This window comes from Phasianus colchicus, chromosome 21, assembly GCF_987193195.1.
Source record: "Phasianus colchicus chromosome 21, bPhaCol1.hap1.1, whole genome shotgun sequence".
NCBI lineage: Eukaryota > Metazoa > Chordata > Aves > Galliformes > Phasianidae > Phasianus > Phasianus colchicus.
Window position 1 is genome coordinate 4,944,873 of NC_143456.1, and position 12,310 is coordinate 4,957,182.

The 12,310-nt window shown below is 61.7% G+C and overlaps 3 protein-coding genes across 4 annotated transcripts; all 3 read right to left on the bottom strand.

Annotated features, from left to right (window-relative positions):
* Positions 1–16: 16 nt before the first annotated feature.
* Positions 17–6,953, bottom strand: LOC116228155 (ras GTPase-activating protein 4-like). Of its 2 annotated transcripts, XM_031591824.2 has the most exons (20): positions 6,803–6,953; positions 4,634–4,690; positions 4,337–4,450; positions 4,070–4,131; positions 3,864–3,987; positions 3,598–3,679; positions 3,378–3,509; positions 3,215–3,306; positions 3,016–3,139; positions 2,781–2,934; positions 2,451–2,515; positions 2,162–2,274; positions 1,900–2,086; positions 1,491–1,628; positions 1,107–1,421; positions 898–1,035; positions 680–815; positions 484–604; positions 346–410; positions 17–222 (listed from the first exon to the last, which is right to left on the bottom strand). In XM_031591824.2, exons 1-20 carry the CDS (start codon positions 6,865–6,867, stop codon positions 119–121), a joined length of 2,388 nt encoding a protein of 795 aa, XP_031447684.2. In that variant the 5' UTR covers positions 6,868–6,953; the 3' UTR covers positions 17–118. The 2 variants fall into 2 exon arrangements, with proteins under 2 accessions (XP_031447684.2, XP_031447682.2); XM_031591822.2 differs by having other exon boundaries at positions 17–410.
* An 859-nt stretch (positions 6,954–7,812) lies between these two features.
* LOC116227840 (uroplakin-3b-like protein 1) lies at positions 7,813–9,502 on the bottom strand. The gene is made up of 6 exons (XM_031591335.2): positions 9,419–9,502; positions 8,940–9,077; positions 8,638–8,869; positions 8,370–8,446; positions 8,172–8,295; positions 7,813–8,095 (listed from the first exon to the last, which is right to left on the bottom strand). The coding sequence occupies exons 1-6, from the start codon at positions 9,471–9,473 to the stop codon at positions 7,996–7,998; spliced, it is 726 nt and encodes a 241-aa protein (XP_031447195.2). The 5' UTR covers positions 9,474–9,502; the 3' UTR covers positions 7,813–7,995.
* Positions 9,503–9,713: 211 nt separating this feature from the next.
* LOC116227869 (uroplakin-3b) lies at positions 9,714–11,195 on the bottom strand (the record flags this gene model as incomplete). The annotated part of the gene is given in 5 exon segments (XM_090122281.1): positions 9,714–10,109; positions 10,232–10,404; positions 10,529–10,605; positions 10,670–10,880; positions 10,955–11,195. Coding segments are annotated over 5 exon segments (825 nt in total), but the record flags the coding sequence as incomplete, so codon positions are not given.
* Between the last annotated feature and the right edge of the window lie 1,115 nt (positions 11,196–12,310).

The following is a 12,310-nucleotide window of genomic DNA, read 5'->3' on the forward strand; positions in this document are numbered from 1 at the left end:
GCGCACGTGTCCTACAAAGACTCCGGACGCGGCGCGGGGCGGAACTGCACCTTTATTGCCACACTCGAGGCACAGCCCCCCTCCCTCCCTCCCTTCCGTCCCATCCCTGCCCGCTCCATCACGTCTGCAGCTCCTGCAGGGCGGGGGGCAGCTGGCGGTGGCAGCGCTCCAGGTCCTGCAGCGCCTCGAAGAGCCGGCGGAGCTCGAGGGGCAGCGGGGGTCCTGGGGTGGGGGGGCATGGGGCACTGAGACCATCTGGGGCGGGGAGCGGACCCCAAACACAGCGCTTCTGGCGGGGATGGGGCGCTGGGGGGTCCCTCCCTCTGTTCTCCCCTCCACTTCTACCTTCACCGCAGCCCCGAGGGCCGTTCTGAGGGCCCCCCGCCTCCATCAGCTGCCAGTACTTTTCCCTGCGGAGAAAGGGGGCGGTTAGCTGTGGGGCAGAGAGCACGCAGGAGGCCTTCCCCCCTTCTGGGATCCAACCTGAGAGGCTGCTGCAGGCCGTGGAGGTGCTGGAAGAGGCGCTGCGCCTCCACGTCGGGCTGCAGCGGATCACTCCAGTCCTGCAGGGTGATGCTGTGCCGTGTCCGGCCGCACCCTGGCCCTGTGGGACAGAGGGGCTGAAAATGGCGGGGACACCACTCCACCACCCCCACCCTGCATCCCGACACTCCCGTACCCGTCCTGTCCTTCTGGTGGCAGCAGCTCCACTTGTCCCCCCGGAAGACACCGGGGTGGTAGGCGTGCAGCAGCTGCGGGTTGTTGCCGCACACCTTTCGCAGGGCGGACAGCCACTGGTTCAGCTCGTTGACGCACTGCGGTGGTGCGCAGCACGGTGACACAGTGTGGTCATACAGCGCCCTGGTGGGTGACAGCCCCGTCCCCGTCCCAGCCCACCTTGCACTGCAGGTACGCCGTCTCCTGCTGCCCGGCCTCATCCACGTAGACCACCTGCATGACGTGGCAGCTCCCAAAGCTCTTCTCCTCCACCTTCTCGGCCGCGCGGATGTTGGCCAAAGCAATGGAGCCACACCTCTGCCATTGGGGACACAGTGCTCGGTGCTCTTCATGCCACAGTGGGATCCCACCACCCCGTGTCCCCCTACCTCCGCCCTGGGGCTCTTGCTGAAACTGAGGGCCTCACTGGTGAGGCAGAAGTGCAGCTTCTTGGAGGCGGAGGCGAGCAGCGGCCCTTTGCCCCGCGTCTTGTGGACAAAGAGCAGCCCCTCTTTCACCACAGCAGTGCGGGGGGCACACGGCCACCCCTTTCCATCCTCCTCCTCCTCCTCCGTGCCCACCAGCCGGGTGATGAAGGCCCTCATCTGGGAGGCTCCGTGCTGTAGGGCGGGTTGCAGCGGGGCCAGCCATTCCTCCTTGGCCCGCCCTGCCGCTGGCTCCATGTTGCCCACCATCTGCACAGCCTGCAGACCATGGGATGGTGGAGTCGTTGCCTCCAGTGTCACCCGTTCCCCGCTGTCCCCATGTCCCACCTTGGCCAGCAGCAGCAGTGTGCGGCTGGTGCGCGCGTCGGCATGCGTCTCCCTTAGGTGGAAGAGTTTAGGGGTCATGATGGCTGGCGAGAAGAAGCGGAGGCACAGGAAGCTGGTGACGGCCACGAACTGAGTGTGCTGCGACCACCGGAGGCACGAGATGTGTGAGGGTCCTTCCCAATGGCACCATACTTCATGATGCTTCAGGGTTGTGTGAACCTCACAGCCCACCCAGTTCCAAACTCCTGCCGTGGGCTGGCTGCCCCCCACCAGCTCAAACTGCCCAGGGCCCCGTGCAGCCTGAACTTGGGCATCTCCAGGGATGAGGCACCCACAGCTTCTTCATGGCACGGTGCAACACCAAATTCGCCCCATTCTTCCATCCCCCACTGCTGGATTTGGACCTGACCTGATGCTGGGGGAAGCGCTCCCCAACACGCTGGAAGAGCTGCCGGAAAGCAGCACGGATGACAGGAGGACAGGTAGGAGCTGACTTGCTGATGACATCTAGCAGCTCCCCGAGGTAGGACTGGAGGAGCTGGCGGCCCTGCTCCATCACCTCACTCTCTGTCTGCACACGGTGCAGCCCCGAGCACCTGCAGGCACCACAGACCCCATCAGTCCCAAGCACTCCGAGCACCCCCACCCACTGCAGCCCCCGTGCACCTTACCCAACATCCTTGATCTCCACCTTGCTGGGGTCCAGCTCCACATACTTCTTCTCCTCAAACACCCGGGAGATGGTGGGCCCCAGCACCGCATGCAGGTACTGCATCCCTGTCACCTGCCCAGGGGACCACAGCATCCAACCTTAGGGGGTTTTCTCCAACTCTTGGCCCCACAGGCAGGCACAGCTCCCCGTGCCCTCCCCTTAGGACAGTGTGAAGCTGTGGTGAGCTGGAAAGAGCAGGGTTTGGGGTGAAGCTCCCTGTGGAGAAGGGGGATTTTGGGCAGCATCACCTTGAGGAAAGACTCCATTGACTTTGAGGCCAGGGAGTTGCTCCGGAACAAAGTATTGGGCTCACCTGTGAAACAGGAGAAAGTCTGTGGAGCAATCTCAGGTCACCCACCAGGCATTTCCACCACCTACGCCCTGCTCATTTTCACTGGAATTACAGGGAATTACAGGGATTTCCCAACCACACATCACCTGCCTCCACCAACTTCAGCCAACTTTAGCTAATGAGTTCCTTGGGATGAACCCAATGGGTTCCCAACCAGAGCACGCCAGAGGTTTTACAGCACCAAAAGAGGTAAGGAAGACCCAGCCCTGCTCCGCCCGAGGCTTACAGGGCTTGGCCAGCTCCAGCTTAAAAAGCAGGTCCAGAAACTCCTTCACCAGCCCTTGGCCCAAGAAGAGTTTCACCAGGTTGATGGCAACGTCCTGCCGGCACTCAGCCGTGGTGGTTTCATCGAGGAGGGTGACCAGGTGCACCCCGCCAGCCTGCAGGGACACGAGGACGTGGTGGCACAGTGGCAGCAGGCACCATGAGCACATCCCATTGGGGCTCTGCAGGGACCTCACCTGGTGCCCTGCCTTCACCTCCTGGCACAGCAGCTGGACCAGGGGCTGGTAGCAGTGAGAGGGCAGCACTGTCTCATCCCGCAGCCTCACCTGTAGCTGCAGTGAGCCCAGGCTGCCCCGGCGCCTGTAGGAACATGGAGAGCAAAGCCAGACCATGCACCCCACAGCATGTCCCTCTGGGACACCCCAAAACACTCACCTTTCCTCCCTGGGCTTGGCTGTGTCCGGCTGCAGCCTGAACCAGCCCTCCTGGTGCCCGGCTGCCTGCAGCCCCTGCACGCTGACCACCACCTGGAGGAGGTTGGGACAGGCTTACATCCCACCCCAGTAATGGGGCCATGTGGGTGCTTCTGGGAGCTCACCTTGCCCAAGAAGTCATTCTTGCTGACGAGGTCCCAGTCCCACACTTCTACACACAGCTTCTCTGCAGGGGGGTCAGGCAGCTCGAACTCAAAGGCTTCGTTCCAGCGAGGGTAGCAGGACTTCTTCACCACCTGCAAAGGAGATGGCTTTGTCCCCATGTCACATCCACCCGACCCCCATGGGGACATCAGGGATGGGGATAAGCTGAGCTGAGCTCACAGTGCTCTCCTGTGTTTTGCCATTGTAGCTCACACAGACAAAGGGGTCGGATGCACCGTTCCGGTCCTTCTTGGCCAAATCCCTGTGGAGGACAGGGTGAAATTCCCAGTGAGCCTCCAGAATCCCTACAGTGGGCACCCACTGCTCTCTGTCTCCCCTCCTTAGCTCCCCACTTCCTCAGGTACAATGGGGAAATGAGTCACGGAGCAGCCAGGACCACCAAAGCTGTCACCCCAGAAGTGGGACGTCCCCATCCCCAACATCACCTGGCCTCCAGCACGGTGCAGCGCAGCTGCTGGCCGCCCTCCAGGAGCTCCACACGGAGGTGGATTTCCCCCTGCACCTCCTCATCGGGGTCCACCTCGCTGAGGCTCACCCAGCCGCTGTATCCTGTGGGAACAGTGGGCACCATGGGCAGGGGGCATGGGGGCACGGCTGGGTGTAGGGCTGGGGACACCCCGCTGTCCCCTACCTTTGGGGTGCTCTGCCAGCATGGTGCGGGTGATGCACACCTTCCCAATAACATCATCACGGCTGCAAGACACAACAGGGAGGTGGCACGGAGGGTGGCACCAAGGGGACGCAGAGCTCCTTGGCCACCCCTTGCTGCCAGGCAGTTTGGATGTCCCAAAGCCCTCAACTGCACAGCCATGTGTGGACTCTCTGCTGTCTGCTATGGGGTTGAGCATTGCCTTTCCCAACCCAACACTGCATTGTCCCCAAAGTGCTCTGCCTGTACCTGAGTGCATCCTCATCCATGACGTAGATGGAGATGCTGTGGAAGGTGGGATGGAGCTGCACCTCATACTCCTCCCCCCAGAATGGGGACAGCGTCTTCCACACCGTGGCAGTCCTGTGTGACAGATGGCACCAGTGACATTCCAACATCAGATGACCAGGACTGGTGCACAGCACCAGTGGCTGGGGTGGCTTACGGGTTGGCCATGGATTATTGGGCACTGGGATCCGTGTCTCAAGCCCAAAGCAGAGCTTTGGGAGCCAGATGGGAGTGGGCAGCAGGGCTGGATTTGCTCACCTGACAATGGCCTCATTGTCAATCTTCACAATGCAGTATGGGTCACTGCTCCCCGTGCTGGAAAGCAATGGCATGACCCCATTAGCACCGCAGTGACCCCGACTTCCCAGCCCTGACCACAGCATCCTGCTGGCAGCTGATGGCAGCTCCTTGTCCAGATCAGAAAGGAAACAAACAAATTCCACCCTTTCCCCAAAGCAGGAGCTCCAGGAGCCAACCCGGCCCTTCAAGCCTCAAAATGGACCCAGAACCCAGATCCCTCTGCAGGGATGGGGACAACCCTGGGGACACTGTGGTGATACAGACCCATGGTCACAGCGGTGCTCAGTGAGCTGGTAACAGCTCAGGTCAACGTTCCGGTGTGCTACTGCCAAAAAAACACCACTTTATGGCCAGCTCAGTTCCTGAGGAGGGTGACTCACTGGGGCCGGAGGCGGCGGAGCTGGTGGAACCGTGCTGGTTATGGGGGCGAAGGGCTTTGGGTCCTCAGTGTGGGGCTGGCAGCTCCCAGGGGTGCTGGTGCCCCGAGCTGCTGGGGGAGCACAGGGGACCGGAGGGGTCCAGGAGGAGCCACGCGGCTGGGATGATGGGTTTGCTTGGGAGGTGACAAGCAGCAGGTTAGAGAAAGTAAAATAAACAAGGAAAAGCAAACAGCTGAGAGCTGCCTTGGAGCTGCAGGGACCTTGTCCCCACGCGCTGCATCCTGGAGACCACACGGGTGTCCCCGTCCCGGGGTGTCCCCACGCAGGGCAGCCCCGTGTCACGCCGGTTGCTAAGAGCCAGCTCCCCTGCGGGCAGCTTCGACACGAGCGCAGCGGATGAAGCACCATTAACCCCGCAGTATTGCTGACATTTCCTGCCTTGTGCAAACCATTCAGCGGGCGCTGAGCACACACAGCCCGATGCCATCTGCCCGGGCAGCGCACACAAAGCAGGGGATGCTCTTTGTCTTCCTGCGCTGGTAATGCAGGGAGGAGCCCAGCGATGTGCCATAGAGCAGAGCGTTATTCCGCCTCTTCATGGACAGCGTGGGGTCCCGGTGCCAAAGCAGCGCCGGGCAGGGGCTCGTAGGATGAAGGGGAGCACAGAGCAGGCAGGCAGGGAGCTCAGCCTGGAAGCAGCGTCGGTGAGGGTGGTGAAATGCGCTGAAATCCTAGCGGTGCCGTGCGGGAGCAGAATGGGGCAGCGGTGTCAGCGTGCCCGGGGACACACCGTGCCGTGGGTGGGTGGGTGGCTGCGGGCAGACTCTGACCCGACAGCAGCGCTGTGACATCTCGGATTTCCATAGGGAAATCACAGCGATCCCAATGGCGGAGAGACGGGGTGCCGTAAATCCCGGAGCACAGCGAAGAGGGATGGAGCTGTGCCCGTGGCACCATCCCAAGCCGCGTTCTGTCCTCCGAAAGGCAAAGCCCCCCCGCGCCGGCTCAAGGTCCCCGCAGGGCATCGTGCCAAGGAACTGAAAAACACGAGCCCTGACACACGGAGCTTAAAAAAGCCAGAAGCTGTGCTTCTTTCCTTGTTTATCCTCTTTTTCCATGACGGCTGCGGGGTTTTTTTGCTGCTTTTCCCGCATTTTGCAGTGCTCCTTAGTGGCTCCCCATGGACGGATCCCCCCTGGGCTGTCCCCATCCCACCCAGTGCTGTCCCCAAATCTTGCCCCGTAGAGATGGGAGCTGGAATAATGCTGGGACGCACAGACAGCCCTTTGGGGGCTGCCAGGAGGGAAATCCCCACCCGATGAGGACAGCAACCCCTGCAGCAGGTGCTGGAAAAGGGACGGAGCCAGGGGTGGCCCCAAAGCATTCAGAGCTGCTGGGACACCCCACTTCAGCCTGACGGGAATCCCCAAAGCACGGGCACTGCTGGGAGGGTCACCTCAAAGCCATCCTGGGGGAAATCCTAAAGGAAGGGCTGCCCCAGTGTGATCCAGGGGGTAATCCCAAAGCCATCCAGGGAGGAAATCCCAAAGCACTGGGGGAGGATATCCTGAAGCCATCCCAAAGAGCTGGGAGGAGTCACCCCAAACCCACCCTATAGGGACCCCAATGCATTGGGTGGGAGTCACCGTAAAGCCCTGGGGAGGGATACCCCAAAGCTCTCCCGGGGGCCGGAGGCAAAGCAGCATGCAGAACCAAGATGCCAACCCCCGGTCCCGGCAGCACTCACATGTCCTTGGCGGGCAGGTTCCTGCCCTCCACGATGCGGATGGACAGCACGCTGCGCCGGGCCATGGCGAGGGAGGGAGGGAGGGAAGGAGAGAAGGAGCGGGCAGCGGAGCGCGGCCCCGAACCCGCGGCCACTGAGCCCTGAGCCCATGTGCGGGCCGGCACGGCGGGCGGCCAATCAGAGAGCGGTTCTGGGCAGGTGGGCGGGGCTTAAGGAAATGGGCGTGGTCTTATATAGAGCGTGGGCGGGGCCTGGGGCTGTGGGCGGGGCGGATCGTGCGCAGCGTGGCCACGGGGCTCGTGGGGGCTGCAGGGACCCCCACATTTCTGAGCCCCCCAAATGGGGCAGCGGGACGTGCTGCAGCCCACAGCTCGGCACCGTGCTGTGTTTCTCACACAGAAAGTGCTCTAATGATCCAAAACTCCATGTACCCCTGGTGCATCCTCAGACCACCTTGTGCCATCCTGTGCCACCCTGTGCCACCCTGTGCCAGACCCTGCACTCAGCCCAGGGACACCAGGGGTCACCATGGGGACACCACGGAGGCATCATAGGGATATCAGAAGGACACCCTGGGGACACCACGAGGGTACCATGGGGACATCATAGGGAGGGACATCATGGGGACATCGTGGAAACACTGTGAGGACGCCATGGGGACATAATAGGGACACCATGGGGCACCAGGCAGACACCATGAGCACCCCTTGAGGACACCTGGGGCACCCTGAGGACACCATGGTGTCTTGGCAGGGAGACCACAGAGACACCCTGGAGATACCACAGGGACAATGTGGAGGCTCCGTGGGGACACTACGGGGGCACTGTGGGATCACTACAGGGACAGCATGGGGACAAGCTGCCCTACAGCTGGGAGCGGTTGGCAGCTGGCAGTGAGGCAGTCATTATCATTGTTCTGGAAATCACAGGATTTTCTGCTTCTCACAACCAAATATTTGCTCATGAGCACTGCAGGTGTTCCCTTCCCAGGTGCAGGTGCCATGGGGGGAGCCTGGCAGAAGCGCCTCGTGATGCACAGCACAGCACGGTGTGAGCTGAGCCCTCCCCCAGTACAGCCCACAGACAGAGGCAGACGCACGGCACACATGAATCTGTTTATGCCCCAGTCCATCGCTGAGGGCAGCGACATGATGGCACGGTGACACGGTGACATGGTGGCACGGTGTCCCCCCTCAGAGCCGTGCGGCCGACTGGTCGTACACGTGGTGGGTGTTGTAGCGATGGATGGACGCCGAGTCCGGCCTGAAGCTGCCCACACCGCACGCCTCGGAGCTGGGGGAGGACACAGCATGGGGATACGGCACATTGTTGTCACCCATCGCCATCCCTTGTGCCCTATGGGACTCACCTGCACAGCATGGCCAGGAAGGCGGCCAGCAGGATGGCCAGCAGCACCGACAGGATGGCGGTGATGGCGATCATGGCACCGCTGCGGCCACTGCCTGTCCCAGGGCTGCTGGGGATCGCTCGGGCTGCAGGGAGAGCACAATGGGGCTGTGCCTCAGCTGCCCCACTGTCCCACTGTGGGCCACCCTCACCCCGGTACCTGTCCTCAGTGTGATGGGCCCCAACCATTGCGTGGTGGCTATGGACTCAGAGTCATTCAGCGCGAGGAACTTCACCCTGCGAGGAGATCACAGAATCTCTAGGGCTGGAAGAGTCCTCTCAGATCCCCCAGTCCAACCCCAAACATCCCTCAGTGCCACATCCCCACAGCTCTTAACACCCCTAGGGACATTGATCCCCCCCTCCCTGGGCAGCTGTGCCACTGCATCACTGCCATTTCTGAGAAGAAATTGTTCCTAACAACCCACCAATAGGGCCCAGGGCTGGGCAGGGGCCCATTGCAGTTGGGTACGGAGGCGTTGTCAGCACAGCTGGTCTCGCTGCCCACACGCAGCACGGTGAGCTCCCTATTGGGTTCAAGGCAGCGGTAGTGATACTGCATGGCACCCAGCGTCAGGTAGGCTGAGGTGTTGGCAGGGAAGCGCTGGAAGCTCCACTCGGGCATCCCCGGCTGTGCGCTGTCATTGAAGTCACCCATGCCTGCGGGGATAGGGGTGGCAGTGAAGGGGAGCACTCCAATAGAGCCCCATCCCTCCATCACCCCACTCACCTGCACGGGTGGCCACCACCAGCCAGATTTCAGCCGTGTTGTACTTGTCGAAGATGCAGCGGGGCTGCTCCAGCACGAAGGTGCTGCCCGTCACACGGCCCTCCAGGTCAGCCAGGCGGGGTCTGTAGGACAATTTGTCTGCAGCAGAGCAATGAGAAACAGGGTGGCTGTGGGATCTGGACATGGGGAGGAGAGCAGCTCCCCGCAGCCACCACCCGTTTTGGGCTCAGATGCTGCAAATATCGTGAAAAGAGGCAGCAGGCAGTGCCACCATCAGGGACACCCCAGGGGACCCTGTGCTGTGCTGTGGGCTGAGCCTGGTGACACCAAGCAGGGTCCCAATCTGCGGGTGTCACCCACAAAACCCACCCTCCAGAACAGACCCCCTCTGCATGCACAGGGGACACCCCAAGCAGGGCCAGCAGACCATCCCCCGCCCCATTATGTGGCTCCACGAGCCCCCCGTGTTGCACACTCACCCAGGCCGTGGGCTGTGGCCAGCAGCAGGAGCAGCAGGAGCAGCAGCGGGCGCATGGTGCTGGCGCTGAGCTCGGAGTGCGGGCGCAGGGCGGGGGACAAATGCCTTGTCCCCCCCACAGGACCCGCCTGCGGTCTCCAACCACCCACATTCCTGCGCGGCCGCAGCCCCGCGGCAAACAGGTCGGGCTCGTTTCCCTGCAGAGCATTATGCTACGGCTGGGTGCCCACTGGGTGGTGTGCTGAGCACTGTCACGCTCGTGGCACGGGTGGGTCCCAAAATGCCATCCCCAGATGGGTGCCGGTGTCCCCATCCCATGGTGAACAAAGCATCCAGCATTGTATGAGCCGTGTGCCCCAAGATCATAGAACAATCACAGAGCCACGGTTTGAGTTAGGCTGGTCCCACTGCCTGCAATGCACGGGGACACCCACAGCTCCATCTGCACTCAGAGCCCCTCCAGGCTGACCCTGGGGGTCTGTAGGAATGGCGCACCCAGCACATCCAGGCCATGTCCTGGTGGTTGGGTTGAAAGACAACAAAAGAAGCGATTAAGGATGGAAATGAGTTTACTTGGTGGGCCACGGGCCACGGGGCTGCGGCGTGCAGCCACAGATGCAGGCAGGGGGCAGCATGTGGGGCAGGGCTGGAGGGACGTGGTGGGTCCTGTAGGGCAGGTGGGCACCTGGGTCCTGGCAGCACAGCGGGACACACACATGGGTGCTGTAAGGAGAGATGGGTGAGGGATCAAGCAGGGTCCATGCAGCTCAAACACCACAGAAACCACCCCATCCCATCGCCAAAATACAGCAACCCTCCCAATTTAAGAAAAAAAAAGTCTTAAAGTCCCCGTGCCCCACTCGTACCCCACAGCTCCCAGCATGGCCATGGCCAGCGCGGCACCCAGGCTGGCCAGGATGGCGGCGATGATGACCGCGGTGCTGCTGCGACGTGCTGGTGTGGGGTCAATGGTGCTCAGGCTGCGAGCTGGAAGGGCACAGGGTGAGGGGTGGCACCCGGGGTTAGAGTGGTACGGGGACATTGGGGAGCTCTTTCCCCCTTTGGTTTTGGGGTGGTGGCAAGGAGATTGCAGCCCTATTCCCACCAGTACCTCTCCGCAGGAGGATGGGGTCAGACCACTTCGTCTCTGCTTTGGGGCCACTGCAGCCCATCAGCAGGAACTTCACCCTGCAGGATGCACACCTCTAGCACCGGTATGGGGACAGTGCGATGTCCCATCCCACAACCTCACCTGTAGGGCCCCGGGGAGGGCAGTGGCCCATTGCATGGTGCCCGGCCGCAGCACTCCGTGTCCCCGCCAACCCGCAGCACGGCTGCACCGGGAGCTGAGCATCCATAGGCGGCTGCCGCCATCTCCAGTGTCATGTAGGCACGGGCGGTGGGCAGCCCCTTATATGGGGGCACCTCAGCTCTGGATGTGGGGTTTTTGAAGGCGGTGTAGGCTGCGTGGCACAGATGTGGGGTGAGCAGCTGGGGGTGAACACCCCCGATGCCCCCCACTGCAACACACCCTCACCATCAGCAAAAGCCACTGCCAGCCAGACGGCATCAGAGGCATTGGCAAGGGGGTCGAAGATGCAGCGGGGTCTCTCCAGCACAAAGGTGGTGGCCGTCACCTTCCCTGGCATGGCATCAGGGGCCAAGCGGGGCACATAGGGCAACAGAGCTGGGAGCACAGCAGTGAGTGGGAGGCCCCCCAGCCACACACAGTCCCTTAAACCCCTCCCCAGCACCACTACCCACTGGAAGCCCCTCGCAGCCCCCCAGATTCACCCAGGCCAGCAGCTGCGTCCATCCCAGCCAGCACCAGCAGCACCCTCAGCAGATCCATGGCAGCGTCCGTTCTGCACCGACTCGCTCCATCCCACTGCCGAGGGGCCAAGCTGTCCCCGTGCCCCCACCACGCACGGCCCTCCCAGCCCCACATTCCTGCACTGGCTCCACCAGCACAGCAGGACCCCGCAGGCAGAGAGGGACAGGGCCCCTCCCAGGTCACCACAAGTCCCCAAAACAGCCCTGGGCTGTTTGACCCCAGAAACAGGACACCAAGGATGGAGACACTGCTGTGTGATGCAAAAGGGGAAACCAAGGCACAGAGGTGATAATGAAGCTGCATTTGAAGGACTGGGAAGCCTCATTAGGGCTATGGGGGAAATAGGGTGAGTAGGCCTTTTACCCCATTACTGCCTGAATCCCACGAGTGCCACATCACCCCCCGGCACACAGAGCCAGACTTGTTGTGGGTGCAGCCAGCACTGCCCTGAAGGCAGGGAAGTGCCTGGAGCCATCACACCCCAAACTCACTCCAAACCCAAAGCACTGAAGGGTGACTGGTCCCACCCAGTACATAGGGTGGGGTGGCAGCCGAGCTGCCATCTCCCCATTCTTGCCCTATGCAGGTTTCGGGGCCAGGCTACCTTTCCTTTTCTTCACCCAGCAAGAATTTCCCTGGCCCCCCCAACCCTTAACATGGGGATGGAAATAATGCTGCCTCTGGGCAGGAGCTGCGCCAAGGCTCAGAGCCACCCCAGCAGCAGGGCTGAGTGCTCTCTGCACTGTTTGCCAAGGGCTGGGGCTGCCACTCCTCTGCACGAGAGGATTTCTGACTTATTCAGATTAAGTGGAAATGGGGCATCCAGAGATTATACAGTGCTACTGGGGAGGGGAAAACCTGGCACAGCTGCAACCAGCCTCCCTGCACTGGGACTAGAAGGCTTTCTGTGAGTTTGAAATGGGAGGAGCTGCTAATTGCAGAGATCAGAGAGCTGGGTACATCTGTGAACACCTGTTTTCAAGGGTGAAGCACAGGAGGAGCAACATTTCATCAAAACTCTTCTGACAAACACCTTGAGAGCCCAATTGCACCCATTTC